General features: G+C 44.2%; 2 protein-coding genes across 13 annotated transcripts in view; one reads left to right on the top strand and one right to left on the bottom strand.

Annotated features, from left to right (window-relative positions):
* SLC4A7 (solute carrier family 4 member 7) overlaps positions 1-10874 on the bottom strand; it is a 107574-nt gene extending 96700 nt beyond the window's left edge. For 7 of the 12 annotated variants that reach the window (XR_012430627.1, XM_005545586.4, XM_005545591.4 and 4 more), the window contains exon 1: positions 10560-10874. Coding sequence is in view for 9 of the 12 variants with exons in the window: in XM_005545586.4 (XP_005545643.1) it covers positions 10560-10619 (60 nt within the window). In the remaining 3 variants the exon portion in view is untranslated. The remainder of the gene's footprint in view (positions 1-10559) is intronic. The other 5 variants (XR_012430628.1, XR_012430629.1, XM_005545592.4 and 2 more) reach the window with 1 other exon arrangement.
* A 1810-nt stretch (positions 10875-12684) lies between these two features.
* LOC102115834 (ubiquitin-ribosomal protein eL40 fusion protein-like) lies at positions 12685-13295 on the top strand. Its single transcript, XM_074030879.1, has one exon. It carries the CDS (start codon positions 12726-12728, stop codon positions 13161-13163), a length of 438 nt encoding a protein of 145 aa, XP_073886980.1. The 5' UTR covers positions 12685-12725; the 3' UTR covers positions 13164-13295.
* The last annotated feature ends 1416 nt before the right edge of the window (positions 13296-14711 follow it).

Here is a 14711-nt window from a genome sequence, read left to right as displayed (position 1 = left end):
TGCAACATAGCAAGCCCTCATCTCTTAAAAAAAAAAAAAAATTGCAATTAATAAAGTCAGTACATATACGACCGGCTCTTTAAAACAAGTTGAATTACTTTAAAATTCCTACTTTAATGACCCCTTTGAGAAATCACATTTTTGTAAAATAGAAAGGCAGCTTGTGGTCAGGCTCACACCCATAATCACAACACTTTGGAAGGCCGAGGTAGGCGTATCACTTGAGCTCAGGAGTTCGAGACCAGCCTGGGCAACATGGCAAAACCAAAAATACAAAAAATTAGCCAAGTGTGGTGGTGCACGCCTGTAGTCCCAGCTACTTGGGAGACTGAGGTGGGAGGACTGTTTGAGGCGGGGCGGGGGGGGGGGGTGGAGGCTGTAGTGAGCCGAGATCATACCAGCACTCCAGCCTGGGTGACAGAGTGAGACCTGAGACCCCCATCTCAAAAAAGAAAAAAAAAAAAAAAAAGGCAGATTGAGTATATTAACCCAATAAAATTTAATGCTACATAGTTATTCTGGAAATTCCTAAGATCCAAACACATATATAAAATGACAAAGTGCGTATGTGCACAAATTGTATGTGTACACAAATCAAAATTTAGATTATCACTTTACCCAAAAAAATTCATGGTAATTATTTCATATTATAGAAAAAATATATAAATGGTAAATTTAAGATGAAGCTATGACTACGAACCCTTTATAAAGTATAATTTATTATCATCCTGCCTCAACAGAATAACAACTAGAAACTATCTTATGCCTATTCGGCCGAACACTATGCTAAGCTCTCTGACTTTCTATACCCTGTACACTAAATTTTGAGAGTCTAACATTATCAAAAAGATACAGTAAGATCTCATCAAAACAGAATGAAGTATCTACAACAAGCCAAGAATCAGAAAGCAGTCTTAGGAAGTAAAATTTGTGTCTCAGAGAGTAAATAAGTGAGATAACCGAGGCCTCCATCATCATCCCCATTAAATAACTGTGATTTTGTTATCAGTAACAAATCTACAGCAGATAAGAAATTCAATGATAAAACAGTTAAACACAGGGTAAGTTTTAAAAACAGTCTAAAGCTAGTGACAGTACTCTCTTGTTAAAAGGAGAGATATAATCACATTTTAAATATTTTGTCAAAATGGTTAAAACATTTAAAGGTAATCCCAGCACTTTGGGAGGCTGAGGAGGGCGCATCACGAGGTCAGGAGTTCGAGACCAGCCTGGTCAGCATAGTGAAACCTGGTCTCTACTGAAAATACAAAAAATTAGCCCAGCATGGTGGCAGGCACCTGTAATCCCATCTACTCGGGAGGCTGAGGCAGGAGAAACACTTGAACCCAGAAGGCAAACGAGATCACGCCATTGCACTCCAGCTTGTGCGACAGTACGAGACTCCTGGAGACAGTGACTCCAGGAGACAGTGTGAGGCTCTGTCTCAAAATAAATAAAAGAAGATAATTATATTACGCTTTAATGAGGCTTTTAAACATTTTTGTCAACATGTCATATCCTTTAAAATGTGAAGCTTTAGGCAATAAACCAGTATCAGGCCAGGTGCGGTGGCTCACGCCTATAATCCCAGCACTTTGCCAGATCACTTGTGGTCAGGAGTTGGAGACCTGTCTGGCCAACATAGTGAAACCCCATTTCTACTAAAAATACAAAAAAATTAGCCAGGCATGATGGCGCACACCTGTAATCCCAGCTACTTGGGAGACCAAGGCAGGACAATCGCTTAAACCTGGGAGGTGGAGGTTGCAGTGAGCCGAGATTGCGGCACTGCATTCTGGGCAACAGAGCGAGACTCCGTTTCAAAAAACAAAAAAACAAAAAACAAAAACAATATCAAATCCCTACCCACAGAGTTATCTAGAATATCTAAATACCAGGGGTTTAAGGATAGTCAAGATTTTTTTTCTCTTTCCTCATTCTGTACACAAACTCTTTTAGAATTTTATTATGTAGGATACTCCATAAGAACACAGGCTGATTATTAATAGCAAGTTTCCAAGAGGCACATTTAGTATTTTATACACAGTATTCTACCTGATCCTAAGACGAGCCCTACGAGGTAAGTTTAATATAGTAATTCCAATTTGCAAATGAGAAAAGTGAGATTCAAAGATGTCAGTTGCCCAAAGCCACCTAAGTGGCAGATTAGAAATAGGGAACGCAGGTATATCTGAAACCCAAACATGTACTTGTTACATCTAGGTTAAGCCACCTCCAAATTTTACCTTGTTTTGAAAATGAGGGTTAGAGCCTATGATTATTTACTGAATTTCCTATTACTGAATAAATTGGCTCAATAAGATAAAATGAAAGGCCAAATGAAGGCCAATTTTAGACTGAATGAATCCCTTATTCCTAACAAATGACCAACTTCCCCAGATACAAACAGGCTTATAACAAAGTCTTATTCCAAGGATACTGCTAATGGCATATGCAAAAATGGATAAGGAAGTTTCTCTTGGACATTTTATAATCAAGGTCATTTGGGAATAATTATGAATAAAACAAAAATAAAGACAAAATATTACTGAAAAGACTCTACTGAGTCAGTGCATTGGCTAATTACAGCACCTGTATAAACATTTATGCATGGATTGGCAGGTTAGGGAGGCAGAGTCCAGGAAGGAAGAGGGTTCGCAAACCTCAAAATCACAAAATTAAAAGCAGATGAACAAAAAAAATTATATTATGTATGTAATAATTCTAAAGAATAGGATAGCATAATTTCAAACCAATACATATAACAGCTGACATCTAGACTCTGAAATTGCTTGTCATTGGTGTTTTTATAATCATATATATCAAGTCACTGCCTTTCATAAAGTAAAATCACACGAGTATTAAGATTTAAGCAAAATACCCAGTTTTCCAACAATCAATGTAAATTTATTTAAAAGTGGTGAAAATAGGATAAATTTTCATAAAATTTTCATTTTAATGGTGCTTAATATTCACTTGCCTAAAATTTTCTCTCAGGTTTAAAAAATGTTATGTACTCTTTGGAATCAATCTAGCTTACATTTACTGCATGTACTCAACATTCTCACTCAAGGAACCAAGGCAAGAAACGTTCTCTTCTACTGGCAGTTGTATCAAGCAAAGAAGCATCCTTTTTCTTATTGGTTAATACTATAAATAAAAGTCATATAACATATTACTTGACTAAACAATTAACCAGCAGTATATTCACTTTCAAATCTTATTGAGTCGTAGTATCATCTGCTATCATTTGGCTCTGTGTCCCCACCCAAATCTCATGTCAAACTGTAATCCCCTCATGTTGAAGAAGGGGCCTGATGGGAGATGACTGAATCATGGGGGCAGATGTCCCCCTTGTTGTTCTCATTAGCTCTCATGAGATCTGGTTGTTTGAGAGTGTGTAGCACTTCCCACTTCTCTCTCTCCTGCCACTATGAGAAGACTTGCATACTTCCCCTTCTGCCATGTTTGTTTCCTGAGTTCTCCTAGCCATGCTTCCTGTACAGCCTGCAGACCTGTGTGAGTCAATTAAACCTCTTTCCTTCATAAATTACCCAGTTTCAGGTAGTTCTTTATAGTGGTGTGATAACAGACTAATAACATCATCCTAACATTCATCCATTGAACAAATATATTTGTTCAATGTGTTAGACCCTAGGCTAGACTTAATTGAGAATTTAGCAATGAATGACCCAGGAAAACTCTATCCCCAGCCATCTGGGAATCTGGAGGCAGAGAGGCAAATTTCAGATACTTAATTTCTATAACATTAGCAACTTAATTCACAAAACTTATGTAATAAAACCTTTTAAAAATAGAAAGAAGCAACTACAGCTAAGTCTGAATTAATAACTTCAGCATTATTCTAGCCCCTCAGAATAAATAATGAAACTCCCCTGAAAGTTCTACCGTACTCTTCTTCTAATCCTAGCACTGGGCAGGAGGAATGTCATGTTTCTTGCATTTATGCAAATCCTAATGTAAGATTTATGATTTTGTCCTTTGTTGTGTGGCAAGTTAGTGAACAGGTAACTTTTTAGAGAAAGCCTACTCTGAACAATGCATTGTATTAGGTCTCTCATTTAATCACTTATTATCTCTGTGTTAAAGATGGGAACTCACGGGCAGAAAGAGATTTTCTAAAAATTTTCAGGCCCTACCATTGGAGGCTAAGTTAAGATCTGAACCCATGGTTGACACCAAACCACTGCTCGTCCCCTTCTCGTTTCTCATTAGGCTGGAATAATCAAAGATCTCTGTTTGGCAATACCATTTAATATTAAGCTGCATTCTCTCCCCATCGAAGTTTAATGTCTTTATTTATTATAAGATTTCCCAGAGCCTTTTTTTTTTTTTTTTTTGGAGATGGTGTCTCAGCAGGCTGGAGAGCAGTGGAGCGACCTTGGCTCACGAGCCCACCTTCATGCTCTTTTGAAAAACCATTCCACACTCCTTTCTGTAATGAAACAAAAGAGGCATCTTCCAAGTGTGAATCTACTGTCAAAAGTATAACCCCTTCTCATGTTCCTAATCAGAAAAGATACACAATTCGACAGCTTTTCCAAATTGGGAAATCTGGCTCAAAAGAAGCAATACAGTCATGGAATCTAGAGAGAGGGAGAAGACAACTTCTCTACTGCCCTTAAGATGTGAGTGAACAGAATCAGAACACATGACACTAGTTCACATAAAATTCTCTGAAAAGTGAGGAAAAAAAAAAGGTCATTTAAAACATTAAAGCGGGCAGGGCACAGTGGCTTACACCTGTAATCCCAGCACTTTGGAAGGCTGAGTCGGGCTGATCACCTGAGATCAGGAGTTCGAGACCAGCCTGGCCAACATGGTGAAACCCTGTCTCTACTAAAAATACAAAAATTAGCCAGGTGTGGTGGCATGCGCCTGTAATTCCAGCTACTTGGGAGGCTGAGGCAGGAGAATCGCTTGAACCCGGGTTGGGGGGAAGGAGGTTGCAGTGAGCCAAGATCACACCACTGCACTCCTGGGCGAAAGAGCGAGACCCCGCCTCAAAAAAAAAAAAAAAAAAAACCAACAACATTAAAGCATCTTCCCTATTTCACTATTAACAGTGGACTGTCCTTTAACCCCTTGATACTGAAAACTGCTTAAGTACACTCACTAAAATGGCTTAAGAAAAATTAAAACATTTTAAAACATCCTCTTTGGAAGAAATCTGAAAATCTGCTTAAAACCAACAAACTAGGCCAGACGCAGTGGCTCACACTTGTAATGCCAGCACTTTGGGAGGCCGAGGCAAATGGATCATCTGAGGTCAGGAGTTCAAGACCAGCCTGGCCAACATAGCGAAACCCTGTCTCTACTAAAAATACAAAAAAAAAAAAAAAAAAAAAAAAGAGTGAGAGAGAAAGAGATGGGGGCATGGTGGCACACCCCTGTAATCCCAGCTGCTGGGGAGGCTGAGGCACAAGAATCTAGTGAACCCGGAAGGCGGAGGTTGCCATGAGTCAAGATCGCACTACTGCACTCCAGCTTGTGTGACAGAGTGAGACCCTGTCTTAGGAAAAAAAAAGAAATGCCAAACTAGAACCTGTCTGTATTGGCTTATTAGCTCCAGATAAAATGCAAATCTATATCATAAACACATTAACTTTCTAAACCAAGTACTGAAAAGATGTGTCGGCAAGGTGTAGTGGCTCACGCCTGTAATCCCAACACTTTGCCGGGTGGAGGAGGGTGGATCGCTTGAGCTAAGGAGTTTGACATCAGCCTGCGCAAGATGTTGAAACCCTGCCTCTACTAAAAATACAAAAAATTAGCCAGACGTGGTGGTGTGCCTGTATTCCCAGCTACTCCGGAGGCTGAGGTGGGAGGATCACGTGAGCCCGGGAAGTCCGGGCTGCAGTGAGCCATGATGGTGCCACATGCCACTTTAGGGCAACCCTAAGGATGAGACCCTGCCTCAACAAAAAAAAGAAGTATTAGGCCACTCTCTTCTTTTAACAGTCATTTGAAAATGTCTGGTCCATGGAAGGAAAGAGTCACTAATTTAAGCAACCTAGTCTACTCTAATCAGCTAACCCTCTGCCTTAGGGAAGATTGTCAACAGCAGCACTGCCAAACACTACCATAAGACTATGTCAACCAAAGACCTCTTATGATTTGTCACCATTACAATTACAAATAATCCTAAATTTTCCCAAACTGCAAAAATGCAACAAAATACACAACATTGCCTGCTAAATGAAAATAGAGGTAAAATTCACTGTAAGCTAGAATGTACATGCTCATTGCAAAACTAAAAATACTGTATGCATAAAAAGTGATAGCTACAGAGGAAATCGTAATCATCAAGAAACTATAGTATAAATCAAAAGTTACACTGATCTGTAACTAATCTTTAACATTAACCCTATGGAAATATCTGTAAGCGCCTAAATGGCCCACACAGTTTAGTCAGTTGCAGATCCTATCCACTTTAAGATCATATTTGTGGTAAGATACAGTAAGAAGGAGGGGGAGGAAAAGAGGAAGAAAACAACCCATTACAGGATGTTGACAATTATAACTAGCAAAGTTTTAGAATATATTGGTTAGCATACCACATACCACTAAAATAATATACCAGGTTCCTCCAATACCAGGTTACTTTGGCTCTGTATTCTAACCTATTCAACGACAAGAGTCTAATGTAACAAAATTCTCTAAGCTCTTAGAAGAAAACCTGTGTGCTTCCCAGTCTCAATTACCAGGCAAAACAATTCATCAATGTCCTACAGCTTTGTTTCATCTTTTATTGAGACAGGGCCTCACTCTGTCACCCAGGCTGCGGTGCAATGGCATAATCACAGCACACTGCAGCCTCAACTTCCCAGGCTCAAGTGATCCTCCTGCCTCGGCCTCCCAAGTAGTTGGGACTACAGGCAAGCACCAACACACCTGGGGAATTATGTTTTGTAGAGACAGGGTCCCACTATGTTGCCCAGGCTGGTCTTGAACCCCCTAGGCTCAAGTGATCCTCCCACTTCAGCCTCCCAAAGTACAAGGGTTACAGGCATGAGCCACAGCACCCAGCCTTGTCCTACAGCTTCAGATTTGCTCTCTCCCTTTATTACAACTCCATGGATTGTGGTCCAAAGATACTTAGAATAAGGCAAAAGGGTAATTGAAATCCTGATACTATTCCTAGAGTGCTGTATCGATACCTAGTATCAATACCTAACTGCAGTTCCTCAAAGAGAATGCCTACTTACAGACCCACAAAAAAAACTTCCATTTGCCAATCAGTACTGGGTTGTCTGTCATTTATTCTAATGACTTTTTTTTTTTTAAATTTCTTACAGACTCATGAAATGTTTTAACTGGCACTCACAAATGGAAAGCAGAAATGTAAATGCCATCACTGTGTTCACACCATATGCCAAAATAAACTCAGCAAAGGCAGAATTCTGTCTACCTTGTTTGACTATATCCCCATTACCTAGCACCTATAGGATATTTAATAAATATGTGCAAAATGAATAAAATCATAACAAAATCATGGAAAAATATCATGGTCCCAAAACGTAAGTGGTATCAGAATTGTGTTAAATCATGCACTGCTTACAAGAAAGTATATTACCTGCTAAAACTTAGAAACCTTCTAAACTATGCTATTTATAATAGGATTTAACCTATATTGGAAAATAAGACTGACAACTACAACAAAAAAGACTGACAAATCAATTCCAAGTGAGGCTTACAATTATGAGGCTTTATAGCAAAAGCAAAAGACAAGTTACATTTTTTCAAGATTAATGACTTTCCTCTCTCTATCCCAACACCCTGATCAGTGAAAATTATAGAATTTTAGGAGCAGAAGAAACCATAGAGGCTAAACTATGAAACAGATGGGCTCCAATTTCAGAGTAATATAAACTGCCACCAATCTATTCCACATTTTTTTGCATAATTACAAATCTAAGATGAGATTTTATGAATATTAATTTGTTCTATTTTTTGGCTGCTGAGCAGTCTGCTGCAAGTTAGAATTATGACTGATGAATATCATAATCTCTCTTTTATGACTTTCATTTACCAAAACTGGGTGAGCGAAGATTTTACCAACGCCAATAGTTCCTCTTTCCTGTTTTCAAGTCAGTTCAACCTACAGCTTTACTATTCTCCCATTCTATTCTTAGACCATATGCTAGTTTACTGTATTTGATTTCTATTATTTATTTATATATGTTAACTGTAGCCAAGCCTTATCTTCTCAAAGACTTAGGAGGTTTACCCTCCTAAAGTGCTCCCCTACCACGTCACTAACAGCAGTGTTTAGTAATTCCTTTGTCATCTGTCTCCCAACTCAAATATCACTTCTATCAGGATAGAGTTGGGTCGGGTGCCATGGCTTACGCCTGTAATCCCGGCACTCTGGGAGGCTGAGGTTGGTGGATCACCTGAGGTCAGGAGTTTGAGACCAGCCTAACCAACAGTGAAATTCCGTCTCTACTAAAAATACAAAATTAGCCAGGTGTGGTGGCACATGCCTGTAATCCCAGCTACTCGGGAGGCTGAGGCAGAAGAATCACTTGAACCCGGGAGGTGGAGGTTGCAGTGAGGCAAGATCAGGCCATTGCACTCCAGCCTGGGCGACAGAGCAAAACGCCGTCTCAAAAATATATAAATAAATATTAGGATGGAGTTGGTTCTGCCTTGTTGGACACTACAGTAAATAGCGTAAATAACAGTCTAAATAGCATAAATACTAGTCCAAATAAGTGTTATTACAATGAATGAATAATTTGGAGGGCAATGGCCTTATCATATGCTTCCTCTAGTAGCTAGGCAGGCAATACTTGAGAATACACCATAGTTTCTACCCAGCTCTGTGAAAACTCGAATGCACTTTACTGCTCGATTGAAATTAAGAACAGACAACATCACACTTGAAACACACAGAGAAAGTGATATAAAACAGTTTATTCAAAGGCAACACAAAGAATTACAGAAGGCCAGGCGAGGTGGCTCACGCCTGTAATCCTAGCACTTTGGGAAGGCCGAGGGAGGCGGGCGGACTGCCTGAGGTCGAGTTCCAGACCAGTCTGAGCAACATGGCGAAACCCCGACTCTACTAAAAATACAAAAAATTAGCTGGCTGTGGCGGTGCGTGCCTGTAATCCCTCCTACTCCGGAGGCTGAGGCGGAAGAATGGCTTGAACCCGGGAGGCGGAGGTTGCAGTGAGCCGAGATCGCACCACTGCACTCCAGCCTGGGCGACAGTGCGAGACTCTGTACCAACATAATAATAATAATAATTATTATTATTATTATTAGATTATTTAGGATGAGTTTGCAGTATTCCATTACCATCACTGTGAATGATCTTCCAATAAACACTGCTAAATGACTTCACTGTCTGGTGACTGAGTTTTCCTCTGTTAGAGAACTTATATGAACGTACTAAACTCGTGAATGACTACTTTCCATAACCTTAACAATAATCCTGAAAGTTAAAAGGGAAAGCCGGCAGGCAGTTTTAAAGACAACTCTTGAATAAAAACATAGAAGTAATTTTTCTCTTACTTGTGAAAGACCGGACAATTTTCCCTGCAACCTTCCCGCCTTTGCTGGTTGCATAGTAAAAATTAGAAGTAGGAAAATTTAGAATACTTCCATCTCCTTTGAGTCACGAACTTGGAAAGGAGACACAACTGCGGGGACAGACGCATGTGCTCTAATGAAAGCAGGAAGTCCGCTTCTTGAGCATGGGCCATTCACCCATCATCACAAATGGGAACACCGGCCTTAAGTCCATCCCCATTCCCTTCTAACCCTGAAGCCAAAGCCAGTCTCAGTAGGAAACGCGATTTTGCTAGATGAGTTAGAGAAGGAGCACCAGACAGCTCAGGACACCCTCCTCCTTCTACTTGGCCTGCGGCAGGAGGATACTCCCCGGGTTCCAGCCAGTGGAGAAGGCGGACCCGGCAGGCAACAGCGAAACAGCCTTGGCCGGGAAGGAGCGCGGCCAGTCCACGCGGCCGGAGAACTCACCGAACAAAGCGCACCGCGGAGCGGGAGGGGACACTCGGAAAGAGGGGGAAAGATTCAACCAGCTCTTCACCACTGCCTGGGGCTAGAGACAGGTGGAGCCGCCGTCCTCCTTAGAAGGAGAAGAAAGATAGGTTTTCGAGGGCTAATCTGAAACTCCTGCGCCAAAGCAACCGGAACCAGGACCCCGCCTGGGGAGCGCGCTGAGAAACAGGGGAGGCGAGCACTGAGGGAAGGGATGGATGGTCGGGGTCACAGGCGGCCTCTGTGGGGATGTCGGGGTCCCGCCTGAGCCGCGCAGAGGATGCCCGCGGCGCGTCTCCGGCAGCCCCGACTTGGGCCTCCCGGGCGCAGCCGCCGGCCCCCTCGCACCAGCGCCCCAGGCCGCCACACAAAGGGGACGGCGAGGCGCGCCGGCCGCCGGGAGGTGGAGGGGCGACGGGCCTGGGACTAGGTGGCCGAGCCGCGACGGCCGCCGCGCCCCCCGCCTTTGTCTGCCTCGCCCCGCGCCCTACCCCCGCCGAGGAGCCCCACCGCCGCGGCGCCCTCACCCTGCTCGTTACCCGGGTGAGTAGCGGTCTCATCTGCTCGCCGGCCCCATCAGCCTCCATGGCCGGCCGGCCAGCCCGTGACGGCCGCTACGGTATTGCCCCGCGCGGTCTGCCTGCTTCTGCCGCTGCTGCCGCCGCCGCCGAGCCCCCGGCGCGCGAGGAGAAACGTGGGTGCGTCCGTGCGCGAGGTGTGCGCGCGTGGGGAGAGCCGGGCGCCGGGCGCGGGAGACGCGGGGCGTGCGTGTGCGCGCTGCGACCGCTGGGCTGGCTCTCGCAGAAGAGCGAGGCCGCGGCGTGGAACCTGGAGCTAGAACTGAGCGAACCGAAGGACCGAGCGGGAAGGAGGAGAGTCGCGTAGGAGGAGGGGTTCGGGGGCGGAGCCGCAAACCGTGACGAGCGCGGCCCCCGGGCCAGGCAAGACACGCCCTCCGCCCCGCCTCCTAGGGTCACGCCCCCTGCCAGTCTGGCACCGCCAGCCTCCTCAGCGCGCCCGCGGGCCGCGCCGCTAGGCCACCCGGAGATGGGGCGGGAGGGACGCGGAAAGGATATTTGTCCCAGCCAATCGGCGGCTGGCGGACTTCCGCCCAACTCCCCCGTGCCACCTCCTCAGGACGCCCCGCCCCTCTTTGTATAAGCTTAATTGACCGAAGCTGAGCGTCTAACTAGTTTTTCAAGTCGGAAGCTCCCCTGACGTTCTCAATGGGGTGGGGGGTCACCACCTCCCTTGGCTCCTAACTACATTCTTTAGAGACTGCAGGGAAGGAGGACTCCACCTCTCTCAAGGACGCCCAGGATAACCTCCGAAGCAACTAACGGGTCTTCACGACTCCTGAAAGTTTCTTTTCTGTAAGTCCAGTAGGCACAAACCCCAACTCGGGGACCGTGAAAGATGGGGTACACTTGACCAGGTGTCCTCCTGTGCTTGCTCGCCCACTGAGCACCATGACAGCTGCCACTTTTTTTTTTTTTTGAGACGGAGCCTTGCACTGTCGCCCAACCCAGGTTGGAGTGAAATGGCATGATCTCGGCTCACTGCAACCTCCGCTGCCTGGATTCAAGCTATTCTCCTGCCTCAGGCTCCTGAGTAGCTGGGACTACAGATGTGCGCCACCACCCCCAGCTACGTTTTGTATTTTTAGTAGAGACGGGGTTTCATCGTGTTGGCTAGGCTGGTCTGGAACTCCTGAGCTAAGGTGATCCACCCGCCTCGGCCTCCTGAAGTGCTGGGATTACAGGCGTGAGCCACCACACCCGGCCAGCTGCCACATTCTTGAGTCCACCCTGTAGGGCGTCTCTCAAATATCCCTTTTGTAACGGGATGATTCTAATACCTGCCACACAGGCTCATTGAAGGATTAAGGGGATTTCTATTCATAAAAGTGTCTGGCACATAGCATCCTGATAATTGTCATTATTGTTAACAGGTTTCTCTTGAGTGTTTCATAAAGATAGGGAGAGGTTTGGCCGGGCGCTTACGCCTGTAATCCCAGCAGTTTGGGAGGCCTAGGCTGGTGGATCACCCGAGATCAGGAGTTCGAGACCAGCCTGACCAACATGATGAAACTCCGTCTCTACTAAAAACACAAAAATTAGCCTGGCGTGGTGGCATGCGCCTGTAATCCCAGCTACTCAGGAGGCTGAGGCAGGAGAATCGCTTGAACCCAGGAGGCGGAGGTTGCAGTGAACTGAGATCACACCACTGCACTCCAGCCAGGGCGACAGAGCTAGACCCTGTCTCAAAAAAATAAAAAATAAAATAAAAAAAGATAAGGAGAGATTTAGTTGGAAAGAACTGAAGCCGTGCAATGGAAGGATATATAAATACATCAGCGGATCCGGAGCTCACATCCTATTCATCTCCACCAGGGTATTAGTACAGCTTTTTGTCAGCAATAGGTAGCTAGGTATGCTGGATGACTCATTCCTTGTTTGAGCCCTAGTCCCCTTTTGTCCTAAATTTCCCAGAGTTACTTCTAGTCCAGCACACATTGTTCACTTACTTGTACAAGAGCAGATGTGCCTCTATTAATAGCTACTATGTAAAGAGGCCTACAATTAGAGACTGTGACATTTGGCAAACATATTTCATCTCTAATCCTCACAATACTGCAAAATATCTGCCGTCCTCTTTTTCTTCAGTGAGGCGGCCGAGCTGCAGACGCAGAGATGCAGATCTTTGTGAAGACCCTTACGGGCAAGACCATCACTCTTGAGGTCAAGCCCAGTGACACCAATGAGGATGTCAAAGCCAAAATTCAAGACAAGGAGGGTATCCCACCTGACCAGCAGCATCTGATACTTGCCGGCAAACAGCTGGAGGATGGCCGAACTCTCTCAGACTACGACATCTGGGAAGAGTCCACCCTGCACCTGGTGCTGCGCCTGCGAGGTAGCATTATTGAGCCTTCCCTCCCCCAGCTCTTCCAGAAACGCAACTTTGACAAGATGATCTGCCGCAAGTGCTATGCTTGCCTGCACCCCCATGCTGTCAACTGCTGCAAGAAGTGTGACCACACCAACAACCTGCACCCCAGGAAGGTCAAGGCTCTTCCTTCCTCGAAGGGCAGCCTCCCTGGAGCCTCAATAAAGTGTCTCTTTCGTTGACTGGAGCAGCAAAAACAAACAAACAAAAATACTACAAAATATGTTATAGCTCCATTTTACAGATGAGGAAGCTGAAACTCACAGGAATAACTGATTTTAAGTTCTGGTGAGTGGAACTACTCTTACTATGGCAGCATTCTTATTTATTTATTTTTGAGACGGAGTCTCTGTTGCCCACGCTGGAGTGCAGTGGCACCATCTCGGCTCACTGCAACCTCCGCCTCCCAAGTTCAAGCGATTCTCCTGCCTCAGCCTCACAAGTAACTGGGATTACAGGTACCTGCCACCACGCCCAGCTAATTTTTTGTATTTTTAGTAGAGATGGGGTTTCATCATGTTGGCCAGGCTGGTCTAGAACTCCTGACCTCAGGTGATCCACCTGCCTCAGCCTCCCAAAGTGCTGAGATTACAGGTGTGAGCCACTGCGTCTGGCTATAACATTCTATATATTTTATGACTTATTATGCTTATTGTCTACACACACACACACATGCACAAATGCGAGCTCCATGTAAGCTTCATGTGTACAGCAAACTTGGTTTTTGGTTTTTGGTTTTTTTCTCAGATATCCCTGTGTCTACCTGAGTGTTTGGCCCTTGTAAACTCTCAGCACATGTGTTAAATGAGGAAATGTACAGGTGGGGTAATACATCTGTTCTTAAAACCTAAGAGCATCTTAGGTGACAGCTGAGGATGTGGCCATAGTAACAAGAACAAAGTAGGAGTCAAGAACCATGGTGCCAGAGTTGAAAGTGTTAAGTAGTCAACTTCAAGAAGGTCTTAAAAATACATGCTTGGCAGACCTTGCTAAACAATGAATTTCTGTTCATCTATCTTGCAAGAAGAAAAAACTATTGGTTTATTTAATCCACAAATATTTTTTTAGTGATGTCTTTGTTGCCATGCACTTTTTCCACTCCTCATTTCATCCCAACTGCTAGAAGAGAAATGTAGCAAAGATCTGAATTATAAAATTTATCACTCAGTTGCCCACTTAATTCAACCTCAGCCAAAGTTCATTCAAGAAGATAATGTGTTAAAATTGCTTTCGTGCAACTAGAGATGGCTATAAAGTGTTCCAAGGTGCTGAAAGGTAAATTGTATTCTTGAATATTTTAAATATTCATCTGGGGCCAGGTGCAGTGGCTCACGCCTGTAATCTCTACACTTTGGGAGGCCAAGGTGGGCAGATCACCTGAGGTCAGGAGTTTGAGACCAGCCTGGCCAACACGGTGAAACCCTATCTCTACTAAAAATACAAAAATTAGCTGGGCATGGTGGCAGGCACCAGTAATCCCAGCTACTCAGGAGTCTGAGACAGGAGAATTGTTTGAACCCGGGAGGCCAAGGTTGCAGTGAGCCGAGATTACACTATTGCACCCCAGCCTGGGCGACAGGTTCAGACTCCGTCTCAAAAAAAAAAAAAAAAAAAAATAATAATAATAATAATAATAATGTGAAATGTGGCACAGGGAAACATTTACTAAACAAAGGCAAATGTAAACCTAAATTCATCAGTAGCAATGAAGTGGTAGTACCTAAAGTTAA

The sequence above is a fragment of the Macaca fascicularis genome, chromosome 2, assembly GCF_037993035.2.
Source record: "Macaca fascicularis isolate 582-1 chromosome 2, T2T-MFA8v1.1".
In the NCBI taxonomy this organism is placed as follows: Eukaryota; Metazoa; Chordata; class Mammalia; order Primates; family Cercopithecidae; genus Macaca; species Macaca fascicularis.
The sequence above is the reverse complement of the archived record's forward strand: the minus strand, read 5'-3'. Positions and strand labels throughout refer to the sequence as shown.

Excerpts from the sequence above, each read along its gene's own strand:
- LOC102115834 (XM_074030879.1), top strand. The coding sequence starts at position 12,726 with ATGCAGATCTTTGTGAAGACCCTTACGGGCAAGACCATCACTCTTGAG.